Source organism: Lontra canadensis, unplaced genomic scaffold, assembly GCF_010015895.1.
Source record: "Lontra canadensis isolate GAN:19392208 unplaced genomic scaffold, GSC_riverotter_1.0 scaffold25, whole genome shotgun sequence".
In the NCBI taxonomy this organism is placed as follows: Eukaryota; Metazoa; Chordata; class Mammalia; order Carnivora; family Mustelidae; genus Lontra; species Lontra canadensis.
This window is the reverse complement of record NW_022631019.1, coordinates 19,764,216-19,782,002: the sequence shown is the minus strand read 5'-3', so window position 1 is coordinate 19,782,002 and position 17,787 is coordinate 19,764,216. Positions and strand designations below refer to the sequence as shown.

Here is a 17,787-nt window from a genome sequence, read left to right as displayed (position 1 = left end):
TCTGCCTACTTGTGATCTCTCTCTCTGTCAAAAGAATAAAGACTTCATCTTGGACACAAAGAAGTGACACTGGTCTAAAACACCTGCTTCATAACACCACCTACTGTGCTTCTGTTTCTGTCAGGATCTCCTTCCTGTCTCCTGAATTAAACTGAGAATACCCTAGCATACCCTGCTGCCTTCCCATCACGCTGTTCTTTCCAAATGTACAAACAGAAGAATGACAAAATTTCAGTAGTGAAGCTGTTGTTCCCACAATACTGAATCACAGCCCTGAAACTGTGCATCAACAACCTTGGCAGGCCCCAACAAGTTCATAGAGCACATGGTAGGGGATTTTAAATTTGGGAGATACTCAACATCTGTTGGCTAAGGAGAGATCTACTAGTTCAAGGTAGATCACAGTTTCATCATTAGGTTGTGATACATTCCTTTGGTTAGATCATCTTTGAGAAGCTGGGTTTCTGGTGGTCGCTCTCGTAAAAAGCAACTCAAAGTCAGTGTGGAATAGGTAGTAGTGTCCAATGGGATTAGAAAGTTTGAGAAGCTTTATAGTGCCCAACAAGCACACAGATCCCATTAGTTATTGTATTTAAGAATGAAATAAAAATACTGTTTCTTCTAGTTTATAAGTACTTTTTTAAAAAAAAGTGACTTGGTACCACATAGTTCTTATGTAATTTGAGTATAATTACTTGATAAATAGAACTCTTGGGCATTTCTTTTGGTTTAGAGGCTCCATGAGAAAATTACTGAGTCACTAATGCTGGGTGAGTGCTATGAGCTGAGAAAGTCTGGGAACCTCTGGTCTAAGATACCCTCTAATCCAGGGCACATCACATTGTGAAATCCGTTTAGTGGGTTATGGCCAGCCCTTTTTTACCTTAGTAAAACAGAATGGTCACTAGAACACACTGCATGTAGCAACAGTAAATATTATTGTGTAAAGCTTATGTTCATTATATACACACAAATAAGCATGGGTATCTTGGATCACAATGTAAAATGTGTATTTCTTGTTTGGGTTGACTTTAGAAGTTTGAAAAGCCACTAAGACTTCAACCTCCTTGTTTTAGAGAGGAGAAAACAGCTTGGAGAGTGAAAGCTGATTACTGCAATTCACAGCCACCGGGGCCAGGCGCTGCTGCACTCAGCCTCGCTGTGCTGGGAGGCCACTGCTCACAGGGATCCTCCAAGGCAGGCCTCATTCTACCCAGCAGAGGTGTGGTTACTCAAAGTCACATAGCTACAGAGGTGAGGATCAGGTACCCTCACTTTGGTTCCAAGACCCATTTGCACCCCACAAATGCCAGCAGCCACACCTAGAACAAAATGGTTTTAATCAATTGCGTCACCCTCACTCTCCTGGGAGCGGAGCAACAAAAAGGCTCGGCTCCTGCCCCCAGAGGACAGTAAGGCTTATGTGTCTCTCCACACTGCAGGGCCCAGGCTGGGCAGGCGCGGGGCGGGGGGGCGGGGGGGGGGGGGGGGGGGGAACAGAGGGGGGACACATGACGGGCGGGCAGGAGGCAGAGAGGAAATGGCAGGTGGCTCGAACACAGGAAAGCAAAAGGGGCCCTTGCTGGTCCTTGGGCCCCAGGGCCCAGCCCCAGTACTCCTGCTTTCCCCTCCCTGGCTCGAGAAAGGTCATGGAGAAGAGACAAGGGAGCAAGTCCCAGCAGCAGGAAAAGCAGCAGCAGCTGTTTCCTTCACCAATAAATATACTTCATTACCAAGCTAGAAGAGAGGGGTGGGAGAGGGACTGGGTGGGGAGGAGGGGGAAGAAGCTGCCACCTGTGTTGCTGGGATTAAAGCAATGACGAGATGGTGCCAGACCCCCCACCACTATCCTCACCCCCCCTGTCTTCTTAAAACTGTGAAAAAGCTTTTAACATGGCCCTCCTGTCTCCAGGGCTGCTCGGAAGCCTGACTGAGAGGAGGCACCTGGCAGAGACCAGGCGGAGGGAGGGAAGGACGGAGGGAGGGAAGAAGGGAGGCTGCTGCTCCCCAGAGGCTGCAGCTGGAGGGCTGGAGCCAAGTAAGCACTGAGGGGAGAAGGAGGGAGAAGGGGAGGAAGGCTGAGCAACTGTCAGGAGCAGCTCCCAGCTGAGAGCCAAGGGGGCAGAGAGCGGCTTGGTGAGTGGTGGGGTGACTGCTGTCCAGTGTTAAGCTTGGGGCTGCTGAGGAGGGAGGGGGCCAAGTTAGGGATTTTCCCATCTGAGTGGCTCAGGAGACCCACCCCCCTCCCCCTAGAGCAGCAGGGGGACAGAGAAAAGCCATCACTTCTTTGGTCTTTGTGGCGGCTCAGCATGTGGGGTGGGAGGAAGGGCAGAAAGGGCCCTTAGCAGGGAGTGCCACCTCAGCAGAGTGGGCCTGGCTGGGAGCTCTGGCAGAAAGGTCACAGTGAGGCCAAGGAGCCCCCAGAAAGGGGAGTGGGAGTGGTCATAGTGCAGTGCAGAAGGCTATGGCGTGGTGCCCCACCCTCTGCCAGGGCCCTTGGGAAAGGCTAAGCCCCCGGAGGTGGCCAGTGAGCGCAGGTGCAGGGTCTGGAGCCAGCACTGGGAGAAGGGCGAGGACACTCTCCTGCCCAGGCAGGGGCCTGGCCTTGCCTACTGCAGGACTCCCACCTTCCTTCGGCTTCCACCCTGACATGGTGGCTCTGGAGGGAGGGTGGGACCCCATCCTTTTTCAGAACCTTCCCTGAAGCCACAAAGGAGCTAGCCTTGCCCGTAGGAGCAAGAGTGGCAACAGGTCAAGGCTAGCCCTTACGGACTGGAATTCCACTCCCCTTCCTGCCGCCAACTGAAGTGTAGGGCAGTCCTTGAAGACAGCTTTGGCCCTTGCCTCCCAACCTGAGGCGGGCTAGAGCCCTCCAGGGATATGGGAGGTGGGTGGTGTCTGGAGGGGTTTCCCCTCCTGCTCTTCTGCTCAGAGCTGAGGCCAGTCAAGGGGCAATCTGCCCCAAAGTCTGAAAGCCAGCGAGTTGTAGCAACCCCCCACCCCCAATGCCAAACTAACAACAAAACAGGGAAATGAAAAAAATGGGGGGAGGGGGGAAGACAAACCAAAACAGAACCCCCTGACCTCCTGCCCATGGTGGAGGGTCCAGCCAGTAGCAGGCGCCGGGGACCAGAGCTTGGAGGGTCTAGCTGGGCCGGCACTGAACCTGGCCCTCGGAGCTGTCCTCGTCATCAGAGGCCCCCGCACCCCCACTGCTCAGGCCTGTGATCCGGTAGCCCATGTTGAGCAGCATCACCTCCAGTGGGTCGGCGTTCATGCGCCGCTGGTTGGCCTGGGAAGCACCCTCCATGTCCTCCACAACCCGGCCTGTGAGGTCTTCGCTCTGTGGGGAAGGCACACATAGCACCGGGAGAGAGGTGTGTGGGGGAGGTTGGCAAGCGCGTGCGTGCATACACACACACACACACACACACACACACACACACACACAGATGGGGCGGTATACGTAGATGGCTGGACACACCAAGAGATGTACGTGGGGCTGTACGTATACTCCTATGTAGATGCGGATGCCAAGGAACCCACATATGGGGATACGTACAGGACATGTGCTCACCAGGATACAGATATGAGGGAGGCACGCCATGTGGGGTTATACATACGGGGCCCATCTGGTAGTACACACTGGGAGGGGACACAATACACTGAGATATATATGGAGGTGCACATGCTGGGATACACACTGGGGGGTCATACCCCTATTGGGGTACATATTGGCGGGGCCCCATACAGGAAATGGTGGGGCTTACCACATGGGGGGCCCATACATGGATTTATGTGGGAGGACTCACACCAGGGTCTGTTGGGCACACCTACTAGATACCCAGGGCAGGAGGAACAGGCAATACCCCCCATCCTACTCTTCTGTCATCACTCCCAACAACCCTTCCTTTATCCTTCTTTTTCTCTCCCCTCATGGGAGAGGTCTATAGGGTTCTCTTTAAAATTCACAGTAAATTGCCTCTGTAATTAGATACACCACTTCTGTTTTGCTGGCTAGAAAGGGGAGGGAAGTGGGGCAGAGGGCAGTGGAGGCCTCAGGCCAGCCTGCCTGGCTACCCACCCTGGGAGTAGAGGGGACCACATCCTCCTAAGTGTCCCTGTGAACTGGACACTTCACAGGCATCACTTCTTTATCCTTAAAGCAACCTTTTGAGGTGGTGCTGTCATACCCATTCCAGTGTACAGATAAAAACCTGGGCCAGAGATGGTTAAGTCCCTTAGGCAGTGAGTGAAGGGACCAGGATTCAGACTTAGGCTCACCAAGATTCCAAAGCCTGCATACTTCCCATGTAACCAAGGGACTGGCTTTTGTCCAGATTCTGGGGGACACAACACAGTGGTATATGAGGTCCCTAGGGAGCCCCTGAGGGACTGTTCTCATGAGGTGGCACTGGGGCTGCTCTAGTTCCCTCCCAGCCTCCTGCACCCTGTCCTTGGTTACTGTTTCCTGTATGGGAGTCTCATCCTCTCAGCTTGCTCAGGGATGTGCCTCGAGAAGGCAGGTGCCTACTCTTCCCCCTGGGACTGCCTACTGTATTTGGAATTGATGGCTCCCACCTTGACACGGTGCTGGGCCCTCAGGTAGGAGTTCACTCATCCTAGCGGCTTCCATCTCTGAATGACTCGTTTCCCTCCCTAATCCTCCCAGGCTCAGCCGGAGGCCTCGCACAGGGTCCAGCCCAACCTTTGTCCCTGTCCAGTTTTGGCCATTTTCTCCACACCCTCACCTCTGGCCGGGGGTTCCAGAGCCGCACAACAGGGTCAATGCCGCTGGTGGCCAGGAAGCAGTAGCTGGGGTGTGGCTGCAGGCAGTTGACGATGGACTCGTCCCCTTGGAGCACGCGGACCAGGTTGGTGGTCTCCTTTTCCCAGATGAAGAAGGAGCCATCGTCAGAGCCACTGACGATGTACTGAGCGTTGCTGGCAGAGGGGCAAAGGGCAGGGAGGTCAGGTGGGGTACTGCCCTACAGCCTCAAGTAGAGGCTGTACGGCTTAGGGCAAGGGGAGCAGGGAACTCTGGGGTCTTCCCTTGACTCAGAACTCCCACACACGGCAATCCTCTCCATACTGCAGAGCCTCGGTCGCCGTCCAGCTATTAAGCTTAAGATCAGGGACTGCTTGGGTGCCCCCAAGATACTCTCCCTCAACACATATTATAAGCTCCCTGGGTGCGGGATCAATCCTGCATCTCTTCGATCTCTGGGAACACTCTTGTCTAAGCCTTCCCCAGCAGTCCTCACTTCCCGGGTCCACAACCCCCTTACACACCACTGACACTTAGAGGGGATCTTGACAGTGAGACTCTCAACACTCAAGGATTTCACTTACCCCAAGAAAGTATACCATATACAAAGGAGGGTTGGGGGTAACGGGGTCTGAGACATGGGCTATGTCCCTCAGTACCGGGGGCACAGTTCTGAGAACACAAGTGTGCTAAGACTGCCAGCTTTTGAGGGCTCTGGCCTCATACCCCAGCAGAGGGAAGCTCCAAGCATCCACATCAAGACCAAGCTCTGGCGCATGGAGACAGAGGGAGAGGAGGCAGGGGATAAAGGCAGAGTCCAGACCCCATACTGGATGCTCTGTGGATTACCTCACAAATCCTCATTATGGCCCCATGAGTAGGGATGGCTGGTTTCATTTTATAGATGAAGAGACAGGCCCACAGAGGTGAAGCCATTTGGTCAAGGATACAGAGGCAGAACTGGGATTTGAGACTTTTCTGAAAGCATTATGCCCCACCCCCCCAAGTCTCCTGCTGCCAACCAGGCTGTGCCCTCCTCCTCTTCAGGGCCTCGGACCTGCCAAAGAAATTGGCCTCCTTGATATCCGTGGTGGTGTTGCAGTGGCCGCAGTAGCGGAACTGGTAGTCGTAGCTTCGCTCCCGCAGCACCATCTCATCCTCCGAGATGGAGTCCTTGCGGCTCGTACTGCGGAGGCGGACAGGGCCACCGCCGCCACCGCCGGCTCCCTTCTTCTCCTCTAGGGGCAGAGAGCAAGGAAAGGTGAGACCTGTCCTTATTTTCCCTCCCCTACCTTGTCTCTACCCCTGACCCTGTTTTTTCAGCTCAAGTGCTGACAATGTAGGGCTATCTGCCTCTACCCCTACCCTCGAAAGCTGGGAATGACTGTAAGGAAGAAGCACTTTTGGACCTAACCCTTGAGGATGTTCAAGAGGGGACTTTGGATGCTAGAAGGGCCTTTGCTCAGGTCCCAGAACAATGTCTGGAAGCCCCAAGGATGCAGAGGCCCACAGTCTGTTTCTGTGGAGGTAAGAGGTGGGGCGGGGGGGGGGGGGAGGTGAAGCACTACTGAGAGACTTGAAGGGATAATTTTTCTAAGTAGACCCACAGCTCTGAAAGGAGTAAAGTCCAAGCCCTTCCTCACCGGAAGATGAGTTATAGATCCCAAATGAGGCACTGATCAGTTCAGTGCCTTGGGTAAAATCACAACAGTTTTCTCAGTGCCTTAAAAGTGCCTTGATTCTGCCTGCCTCAGGGCCTTTGCATGTGCTGGTTCCTAGGCCAGAAATCTTTACCTCCCACAGGTATACTTTTTATCTAGTTACCTCTTCTTCCCCATCCCTGAGATCTCAGATTAAATGTCTCCTCCTCCAGAACCCTAGCCTGACTAGCCTGACATTAAGCCCTGCCCCAGGCACCTGTACTGTATCAGGCCCCCATGGCACTCATCACATTGTTTCTTCTTCATTGCTTGGTTCCTTCACTAGGGCTGTAAACTCCACGAATCCCATCTGACTTGTCCACAGCTGTACACCCACAACCCAGCACAGTGCCTAGCATGTGGTAGATGCTGGATAACTACTCAAACAATGCATTAGTCGCATGGTTAGTAAATTGCATAGGAGAGAGGTGAGGGTCCATGTCTGCCTCCACTGAGTTTCACCACAAATACCCAGCTCACCCTCCAGTGCTACTGAGCAGAGCTGGACAGGGCTTCAAATGAGCTCTGTGGAGGCAAGGTAGTGGGGTGGTCAGGGAGGCTGTGCGTTACCTTAGGTTACATGGTTACCACACGGCAGAGCTGCATGCGTGAGGCATTTCTCATGCATGCCTCTGCTGCAAGCAGCCAAACTGGAAGGAGTACAACCCCCCACGGCTGCCTCTTACTCAGATGTCCAATGGAACAGCTAAGACCCGGTCTCTGTGAGCAGGTGAGAAGGCCCAGCTGGAGCTATGCAGACGACCTGACTGGGCTGTTTCCTCCTGTCCTGAGTCCTAGGCATTAAGCCAGGTGCTTTAAACATACTATTGTTAATCCTCAAGAGAAACCCTAAATGGGAGGTGCTATCATTCCCCCTTTACAGATGGGGAAACTGAGTCTCAAAGAGACCAAGTGGGTGTCCCAACCTCACATAATTTCTGAATCAGCCTAAGAATCCAGGCCTCTCTAATCTCAGAACCATGTCTTCTCCAGCATGTCACATAGGACCTCAAAGTAACAGCAACCCCTCCTCAGTGCCCACTCACCACCGTCATTTTTGGAGAAGAGGGCTGCCGTGATGTCGCGGCCCAATGCGTCACAAGCGCTGCTGTGGGCCTGCTCCGGGAACTTCCCTTTGAAGTCATCCAGGCACTCCAGGGCCTCAGCCACGTACTTGAGCTCAAAGAGGCAGCGGGCCAGGCGGAAGTGTGCCTTCAGGTGGCACGGGTTTAGGGAGATGGCCTTGAGGCAGTCTCTCAGGGCATCGTAGTGGTCACCATCCCTGGGAAGGCAGGGGAGTGTGGCTTAGAGGTAGGACCGCGTGGCAAGCAAGGAGTCCACCCAGTCTCCTCTGAGGTGGGCCACCTCAGCCCACCTCTGACAGATCTCAGGGCGAGGGTGCTTGTAGACGAAAAGAACCCTGGCTCAGCTCAGACCCTGCTCCCCAGGAGACAGGGTATGTTAAGGAGATGAGTCAGGAACCCTGAAGTCTTGGTGGGGGATGGAGGGATGGAGTGCGCGCACCAGGGTGCGCGCATGTGTGAAAGAAAAAAACAGTGTCAGGCTGCCCTCTGCTGGGCACAGAGTGCAACTGCGCACTGGCTCACCCCAGGCCCCTGCAGCTCTGCAGCAGAAGGCCTGGCATCTTGCCCACTTCAGGCTCCCCAGGCCCTCCTTCTCTCTTCCTCCAACTACATCCTCAAATCCCCCCGGATGGTCTTCAAAGCCCTGGCCAAGGCAGGGGGCCCTCAAGGACAGTTCGGCGGTCTGGGGAAGCCAGAAGTACCAGGCTGGGGACTGAGGGTCTGACCAGCAGGCAGCAAGCCCTCAGCCAGACCCCCCTCTGTCCTGGCTGACTGATCCACAGCAGCTGTAGCCTCTACCTCCCGGGGCTGAAGGATGGGGCCTGACAGACTGGCAGAGTCAGCTCTCTGGAAGCTGATGGCGAAGGGGGGTGTGCACGCCAGGAACTCCAAATCATCCCCACTCACTACCTTCAACCTCCCAAAGCATGGATGAAGGGAAATGGGGATGTTTTTCAGTTTTCGGGGGGACAGCAAGAAGGGAGGGATCTTAAGGAAGTCCCCTGCTCTCCCACCCTGTGCCAGAATATAGGATACACTTCTCCAGTACCTCTCATCTGTTCCCACCTGTCGTTTGTAGATCCAGACAGGTCACAGGACTTCTCCTTTAGTAGCCTTCCCGCCACCCCCCCTTTTCCCTGCTGGGCTGAGAGGACCCAACTGTGACAAGCAGCATTCCCCAGAACTGATGCTCTTTCCACCAAGGCATAGCTCACAACCCTCCTGCACAGGGTCAAAGCAGGCCCGACAGGGGAAATGTCCTCCTGACCCTCCTCTCCTACAGCACTCAGAGCGAGCACCCAGCCCTTGCAACAGCCACGCTCAGATCCGGAACAAGCAGCTCACCAGCGTGGGAGCAGGCAGGGGATAGAGTGCTTTGAAGGCATGGCCTGCATTAGAACGATTGGCTGTGATGAAGGAGCAGGCACTGTTTGGAAACCCAATTACCACCTGCAAAGTGCACCTCAGAGCTCCTGGAGAGAGCCAGACAGAGACCAACCAGGAGCCAGAGGGTGACAGCTCCCACTGCACCCAGGAGCAGATGGCAGCCCTGGAGAGACTGGCCTGGAACAGAATGCGACATTCTGGGGTCACTGGCAGGCATGTGGGGATGGGGAGAGAGTAGGCTGGCCCTAGGGTTCACCCATCCACCAGACTCTCTGCCAGATCAATCTCCCTGAAAGGACAGCCCTCAGCACATCCCTCTCCTGCTCAGAACCCTTCAGTAGCTGCCCATCACCCCACTGAATCCAGGCCAAAACAGCCACCGCTCTGCATTCCAAGTCCTTCCCAGGCCGGCCCCAGGCTACCTCACAGACTCATCTCCTGCCAGTCCCTTCCAGAACCCTCTGCTCCAGCCAAATGGATTTGTTGTTCTGCAAACAAGCTCTTCAGTCAGTCCCCCACCCCCACGCCTTTGTTCGCACCATCTCTCTGGGAATGTCCTTCCCCCATAATCCCCTCCTCCTCTTCACTTCCTTGCCTAAGTCTGCCCACACTTACAGCCCATCAGACACCTCATCTTCCTGACACTTCCCTGACCCCAGCTGAAGTGACTTAACTTTTCTTCGTGCCCACAGCCTTTTACCTGACCACACAAAGACTCACTTTTTCCTGACTCTTTGACAATGAGAACCATGATCATGTCTTTGTCCTCTGTCCAGAAGCTGGGGACTCTGGAGCACAGGAACTCAAAGTGAAGAACTTTGTGTCCCTGGTATCTAGTGCATAGTAGGAGTTCAGAGAACATGTCAAGGGCTTTATCAGCCTCTCTTAGCAAGAATGCAAGAGTGAAACAGCTCTCAGTCTAAAGCCTGGATGAGGACACTGCGTATTCTACCCAGCTCTTGGGACAAAGAGGCCAAACACCTCAGGATGGCCCCCAAACCATCACCTCCTCAGTCAGGTTACCATCTGAGTCTTTGGCAAACTCTTGACGCCTGAGCTCAGGCCAATGGGGTAGCATCTTCCCAAACCCCCATCTACCATCCTGTTAACTTGGGTGGGTTTCTTAAGCTTCCCTCTCTGGCCTGCCTTGTTGCAGCCAGACGATGGCACACCAGCTGGCCTGTCTGTCTGGGCAGAGCCGACGGATGCCAGACGGAGCAGAAATGGCTGTGGGCCCAGCTCTATCCATCTCCAGTCCTGGCCCCGGCTGGGGGATGGGGCCTGCTTGCCTGCTGGTGCTGCAGGCAGAAGGGCTAGGAGCCCTGATGGTCTCCAAAGATAGCGGGTTCTTCAGGATATGGACCCCACCCCTTTACCACCAGCCACTATGACCCAACATGACCCGCAGCCAGCTTCAGATCTCTGGTATCTTGTTTGTGCTTAGTCCAATGGTCTAAGAGCATAGAAAAGCAAGCTCCAAGGTCAAGGAGCTGCAGAATCATCTCAGACAGATACCAACTGAATTCACCAAATGCCTCTTTCCTATGTAGCAAGAATTCCACTGTTCCTTCATAGTCCCAATTCAAGGCACAATTATCCAACAGTTGGGATTAATCAATCTCTCAAGTCCTACTTATCCAGTGGCCACATCACTTTATAACAAAACACCACTACTTAACAAAACTATTTCACTGTGACCTTCCTTGGTGCTTGAGAATTCCTGACTTCTAGTCTGGAGGTGGGGAGAAAAAGCCTGGGGCTAAGGAGCCCTAAGAGGCAGTGGGATGCCACTGCCACTTTCCCTGGAGGCCTCAGCAACTTGGCTCCATCAGTCCCCCTGCCTTCATCCCCCGTCCTAAGGTCCGCTCACCACTTGCGCTTCATGTAGGCAGCAGCTCGGTTCCCGTAGAGCATGGCGTTGTGAGGGGCCCTCTGCACGGCCTTGCTATAAAGCTGAATGGCCTGGGTCCACTGCTGGCAGGCAAAGGCCTCGTTGGCTTGCTGTTTCACGCGCTCCAAGTATGGGGGCAGCTCTACCTGGGGACTACGGGGAAGGAGAGCCAAGTTAGGCCAGCCAAAGAAGGTCAGAGCAGCCTCTCAGGAAGTTTATAGCCTTGCCTGAGGGCCACTTGTTATTTTCTTGGTCCCTGGGATCTGCACTGTCATTTAGAAGAGGGGCGCACTTCCATCCTTGGCCTGGGTTACTGCAATAGGTAATGGGCAGAAGTCCCGATACTCTGAACCAGTGAAAAAACAAGAGGAACAGAAATGAAGCTGTCATGGACAGGTAAAAGGCAACTCTCTCTCTTTTTTTTAAAAGTAAGCTCTAAGTAAACTCTATGCCCCCAACATGGGGCTCAAACTCATGACCCCAAGATCAAGAGCTGCGCTCCACTGACTGAGCCAGGCAGGCACCCCAAAGGCGATTCAATTTGATTCTATTTATTAGAGAGAGTGCGAGTGTGTGTGAGCTTGCACGTGCGAGCGGGGAGTGGGCAGAGGGAGAAGGAGAGAATCTCAAGCCAACTTGTGCTGAGTGCAAAGTTTGACAGGGGGCTCAATTTCAAGAGCCTGAGAGCATGACCTGAGCTGTAATCAAGAGCTGGATGCCTAACTGGTTGAGCTACCCAGGTGCTCCCCAAAGGCAATTCTTTTTTTTTTTTTTTTAAAGATTTTTTAAATTTATTTATTTGACAGGCAGAGATCACAGAGAAGCAGGCAGAGAGAAAGGAGGAAGCAGGCTCCCTGCTGAGCAGAGAACCCGATGCGGGGCTCGATCCCAGGACCCTGGGATCATGACCTGAGCTGAAGGCAGAGGCTTTAACCCACTGAGCCACCCAGGCGCCCCCCAAAAGCAATTCTTAATCAAATTCCTGAGCATGATAGTAGCTAACCACCCACCTCCACACTGAGCTGAACCTTGTGACCACCCAAGTTCCTCCCATGTATCTCTCTATAGAGACTTCTGTTTCTCTCAAAGTTTAGAGGCTTTGAACACCTCTATACCAAAGCCCAGAGGCCAAAAGATAGTATGGGACAAAGAAAAATATAATGGGGGAAGAACATCTATGTAGAACACCTTTAAGAGAGAGCTCAGTACTAAGAGACAGCTGATCCCTTGGTCCTGACCCAGCTACGGATACCAAGGGACTGGAACTTCAGTCTGAGCATGACTGGAATCCTACCAGGTAGGAGCAGTATTGGAACCACTAGCCACATCCATAAATACTCCACTACTCCATTATATCCCTTGCCCCAGTCCCCAGACTTGGAAGTATGTACCTGGATGGAAGGTTTAAAAGACATGCTCTTCCCTCCGATTCTATCCCTCCAATTATACTGTAAGGTACCATAAGGTATACTTGGGACTGGAAGGGCTGGACAAGTCAGACTGGCCTCACCTGACATGTCCCCTACTCTCCGGCAGCCGGAAGCCATTGCTATGAAGGTGCAGGCCATTGGACACGCCGTTGGATACACCATTGGTGGACATCTTGCCGTTCTGAACTTCTGGCAGGGATGGGGAGAAAGAACAGCAACAACTCAGGAGAAATTCCCCATTGCTCCTCAGCAGCCCTCCAACTTCCATCACAGGATCTGATGGTTCCACTGTGGGCCATCCTCCTGGGGTGAGACCCCTTCCCAGAAAGCAAGTTTGGACACAAGAAGGCGAGTGCATAAAGAAAAGTCTGTGCGCCCTCTGCTGGTTGGAGAGGGACATAGCTTTAACTTGGCATTACCCTTAGGTGGGATTTGGGGGATTGTGGGGCGGGCGGGGGAGTGTGTGTGTGTGTGGGGAGAACAGGACTTGTAGAGGTGCCTAAATCAACTGCAGGCCCCAGGAAAGAGTCAGTGAGGAGACTGACCCAGGATGAGAAAGGAAGGGCAACTACTTGAGGTCCTCCAGAGACAAGCCACGGAAAGTGCTTTTTCAGAGGGAAGGTATCTCTGACCTACTGTTCTCTTCCTTCTTACTGTACACAGAGCGTTCTTTCAGAGAATCTAGTCCTTTTGGGGCACAGCCACAGCACAAGGGAAGGGGCAGCTTTCTCAGCAGAAGTGGCAAATGCTCAAGCTCCCCAGCAGAGATAACCCTACCCCAAGAGAGAACTTACCCCCTGAGGAGTGGCATTTTCTAGGCAAGAGAAAGGTGTACGGCCGCTGCTTGTAAGTCAGGTCAAACAAATAGACCTAGGGTGGAAGGGTCAAGAAAAGAGACGGAGGCTGTGAGGTAAGAAAGTGGCCGGCCAGAAGCAAGGCCTTGGTGGCTTGATGGCTCTCAGGAACACAGTGAGTATTGAGTAGGGAGCCATCCTGCAAGGCCAGGAGGTGTTCTACGGAACAAACCTCAGACGAGAACATCTTCCCAGTTCCCAGTCCCGAGGGTGGACTGCTTAAAACACCGCCATTAATTAGAATCACGTGTTTAAGTTTGAAAGGTCCTCAGAGGTCACAAAGCCAAATTTCTCATTTTATAGCTGGAAAAACTGAAACCTCAGAGAAGGGAAGCAATTTGCCCAACGCATCACTGCTACTTACTTCTCTCAGTGAACATAAAATTATCTATTATTATTTAACGTTTTTTCAATTCTTACTTTGCTTTAGTAACTTGGCTAAATGTTTTATAGGACTTACCTCATTTCATCCTAGAAACCATCTCATAAAGAAGTACTATTATTTTTTTAGTTTATTGTTTTTAGTTATCTCTATACCCAACATAGGACTCTGAACTCACGGCCCCAGGGATCAAGAGTTGCATGCTCTTCTGACAGAGTCAGCCAAGTCAGCCCAAGTCACCCCCTTTACAGACAAAGAAATATGAGCTGAGTCTTTATTTACCCATGGCCATAAAAGTAGTAGGTGGCACAGCCAAGACCCAAAACCAAGTCTGTCTGGCTCTAGGCCACTCTGCTACACTGCATCGCTATTCATCCTAATGCTACCTTCAGGCCAGGTGATGGCTCAGCGATCTGAAGCCAGGACCAGTTCTCCATCCCAGTTCTCTGGTACGTAGTCCGCCTTGCCTTGTTCATCAACTGCTTCACCTGCCATGTCTCCCGTCAACCTGGGCTGGATCATATTTCACCTCTGTCTCCTTCATGTTTATAATAATGCTAGTCCCAGAGTAAGTGCTCAGTGAGTGTTTGTAGAATAAATGGATTTAAGCAAGGCTTACTAGATATCCTGACCGAGAACATGCAAAGAGAAGGGTTAGTAGCCTGCCATTACCAAGGAACACTCCTACGGCCCGACTCTGAGCCCCAGGGTTTCCTCCTAGGAAAATGGAGGATGAGGAAACCGAGGCTCAGAAGAACGAAGACCCTCACAGTTCAAACTCCCAGTACACAGAAGGCCAGCATTTGAAGACCGGTCCGTCAGTTCTAAAGCTTCAGAAAAAGCCAAGGCCAGGGCACCTCTCTGGGAATTCCAGTGATGCCAGGTTGCTCCTACATTTCACTATGAAGTAATTTACAATAAGGCTGCTGCTTGACTGCCTCATGGCAGTGGAAGTGAGGTGTTAAGCCCTGGCTGCTGACTGTAGGGTGAAGGAGGGCAGGGCTATCTTGGGCAGCCAAACATACCTGCTCCCCTCCCATGTTGACCAGCAGCTCTGTGCCATTGGGGCTGAAGGTCACATAGGTGGCAACCAACACTCTCAGACGGTTGTTGTAATCAGGCAGCTTCACGGGCAGGTGACCTGTGGGGAGCAGCTCAGTTACCCTAATGTGAAGCTCCCTGTCTTCCCCCAGAGGGGCAGGGAGTTGTGTGAAGCCAATCATATCCATAATGGTAGCACTTACCTTCATCCTAAAAGCAGCTGCGAGTGTTGAGCGCTCACTACATGCACTAGGCTAACTGCTTTATGTACTTTATTTCATTTCATCATTACAGTGCCATTTTATGGAAAAGGAATTAAGACTCATCAAGGGGAAATACTTTGTCAAAGGTCACAGGATGGCTGGTCAGTGGCAGTCAGGATTAAAGCCCACATCTGCCTTACTCTAATACCCTTTCTCTTGACCACCATGCCATGCTATCTCCCTGCACCATCCCAGACAGAGTCAGCACCCAGCCACGAGTGTGGGGCCAGGGCTGGACTGAGCCCTACCTGCTACGTAATACTGGGCGGCACCATCCGGAAGGGGCTTCTGCCGGTCACAGAAGGTGTGGACACCTGCCGAAGGGCTCTGCTTCATGCTCTTCCTGGTGGAAAGGCAAACCATATAGGTTATAACCCCTAGCACTACCCTTGGGTAGTTGAGATCACAATCCCTAGAGAAAAACCTAAATTTTTACCTCTGAAAGGAGATACTTTTCTTCCTTACCTGAGCAACCCCAAAGATTCACCAACTAGACAGCCATGGCCGTACACATTACAGTGTTTTACAGGTAAGTCCTATCCATTGTCTTGGTCCTCATGACCACCCTATTATTCTCATTTTACAGATGATGGAGTTAAGGTTCAAGGTCCACTCCATGTCATGTAGTGTATGAGGAGCAGCAGTGGTCGCCCAAACCCACAAATGAAAGTCTAGCAGGCCAGACACCCCTGTGCCTGTCCCAGGAGTTGACTGAAAACCCAGGCTGGCAGAGCTGCTCAGGTCTGGGACTTAGGTGGAGGTTCTGAGTATATTATACATTTGTTTAAAAAGAATAATAAAATTAAATGTACAAAAAAGAATTACATGTATAAGATTATAACTCTGCACAAATACTCATAGTAAGAGAACAAGCAGAAAATATTATACACAGTGATTTGTTTCAGGTGGTGGATTATGGGTAGTTTTTTCATTATATTTTCCATATTTTACAAAATAAACATGGATTACATTTTTTTAAAAATCACAAGAATTTAAAGACCCATCTCAGAAAGAAGAGGGCATGGCAATGAGGGAAAGGGGCAGCAGGTTCCCAGGGACCTGGCCATGGGTGGCCGAGCTATTCATACCTGTGGTTATGAATCATGCGAATGTCATAGAGCCTCACAAAGGGCCCACTGGCCCCTACTGCCAGGCAGTTGTTGTCCTGGGGGTTGACGGTGAGGCACTTGGCCTCCACCAGCTGGCCACAGTACTCTGTCAGGTCAATCAGCACCTCCGAGTGTTTGCTGTTCTCCCGAAGGTCATACTGGCTGTGAGAGAGGACAGCGTTAGGGGATGGGGGTTGGGTCCTCCTGTGAGGCAGGGGAGGAGCTAAGGCCTTGTTATACAAAGGGACTGAGAGCAGCTCTGACCTGTTCCTAAATAGTAAGAATGTCAAAAACCACTACTTCTTTTATTTTTTTTTGAAAGATTTTATTTTTAAGTAATCTCTACACCCGTGTGGGGCTTGAACTCAGGACCCTGAGATCAAGAGTAGAATGCTCCTCTGACTTAGCCAGCCAGGCACCCTGAAAAACCATTCCCATTTCTCCAGTGGTCACGATGGGCCAGGCACCTGAAATAGGCTTCTCATACAATCTGTTTTATTCTTTATGTAACTATTTACGGTAAATACTACTGTAATGTTTTTTGTTTGTCTTTTACAGGTGTCAGTGATATTACTATTAAGTACTATTACTACTGATTACTAAAAATGAGAAACTGCTTTGTGTCCAGTACTGTCTGTAAATGTTGTACATGGATTATCTAATTAAATCCTCATGCCATTCCCAGGTACCATTAGAACACTGAGGCTGAAGGCAGCTAAACAGCCTGTCTGGGATGACACTGCCAGTAAATGTGAAGCTGGGATAGTGCAGAGCTGGGGAGACAGCCTTTAACCACCTGGCTCCGCTCCTTAACTCCGCTTTTCATCTAATTTCTTACAGGAAACGAAGAAGTATGGAGGTGACTGAAAGGAGAATCTAGAGGTCACCTAAGAGCGATCTAGAAACACTTAGCATCAAGACAAGCCTGAGTCCCACTCAGGAGGTTAAAGGTCATGTCAGACATCCCCGGCAGCAGCACCCGCCTCACGGCAGTTTGGAGGACTGCTGTGCTGCCACTACACAGGCACAGAGAATGGGGAGGATGTGCCCCATGTGCTCACCCACCTCCTGCCTAGACACTGGCAATAATCTCCACCCTGTCCACCTCACCTTTCTATGCCGACCTCATCAGATTGCTCTTCCTAAAATACTGTTTTTTGTTGCATCACTCTCCTGCTCAAAAACCTGAGAAGATTCCTCAATACTTCTAGCTTACTGTTAGTAAACATTGACCAAACTCATCAGTCTGGTTTCTAAGACCCAATTTCAAACTAACATCATCCCTCAGCTTTCTAACCGCGCTGATGACAACTATCCCCCATATGGCTATCTTACCCCTGCCTCCACGAACTCTGCTCAAGTTGGGGAGTCCACTCAGCTTTTCCTTGCCCATCCAAATCTTGCCTATTCTGCAAGGTCCAGTGTATGCTCACCTTCTGCTAGGACACCTTCCCTGACTGTACCTTTGCCTAAGTGCCACTCAGGCTCTGACCCTAGGTGTTTAGCCTCTCCCTGCTGCCCTGGCACAGTCTGGTTAGTCAGGGTCAACAAGGGTAACAAGGAATTGTACCTGCCACTGACCAAAGTGCTTTTTGTCTTCCAAATACTCTCCTAAGGTTTTATAGGCACTATCTTGATTTTAATGCTCAGGCTAAGGGAGATATTATGATAATTTCCATTATAGATGATGAAACTGAGATTCAGGGATAAAGTGACTTGCCCCAAATACTGAGTGACAGAGGTAGGACTTGATCCCAGGTCTGTCTGACATCAGTGCCCTGTTTCTACCTGCTGTTTTATAGTTCATGCGATCTAGATCTCTCTTCTTTTTTAACGGGGAAGAGGGTATAAAGTCCTACAAGATCTCAAGGGAGACAT

The 17,787-nt window shown here is 51.6% G+C and overlaps 1 protein-coding gene across 4 annotated transcripts in view; it reads right to left on the bottom strand.

Annotated features, from left to right (window-relative positions):
• Positions 1 to 1,323: 1,323 nt before the first annotated feature.
• WDTC1 (WD and tetratricopeptide repeats 1) overlaps positions 1,324 to 17,787 on the bottom strand; it is a 69,210-nt gene continuing 52,746 nt past the window's right edge. For 2 of the 4 annotated variants that reach the window (XM_032863874.1, XM_032863877.1), the window contains 10 exons: positions 15,889 to 16,071; positions 15,049 to 15,143; positions 14,522 to 14,637; positions 13,055 to 13,130; positions 12,341 to 12,449; positions 10,810 to 10,983; positions 7,515 to 7,750; positions 5,826 to 6,006; positions 4,752 to 4,944; positions 1,324 to 3,343 (listed from right to left, as the gene is read on the bottom strand). In XM_032863874.1, the coding sequence (XP_032719765.1) occupies positions 3,146 to 3,343; positions 4,752 to 4,944; positions 5,826 to 6,006; positions 7,515 to 7,750; positions 10,810 to 10,983; positions 12,341 to 12,449; positions 13,055 to 13,130; positions 14,522 to 14,637; positions 15,049 to 15,143; positions 15,889 to 16,071 (1,561 nt within the window). In that variant the 3' untranslated portion in view covers positions 1,324 to 3,145. The remainder of the gene's footprint in view (positions 3,344 to 4,751; positions 4,945 to 5,825; positions 6,007 to 7,514; positions 7,751 to 10,809; positions 10,984 to 12,340; positions 12,450 to 13,054; positions 13,131 to 14,521; positions 14,638 to 15,048; positions 15,144 to 15,888; positions 16,072 to 17,787) is intronic. The other 2 variants (XM_032863875.1, XM_032863876.1) reach the window with 2 other exon arrangements.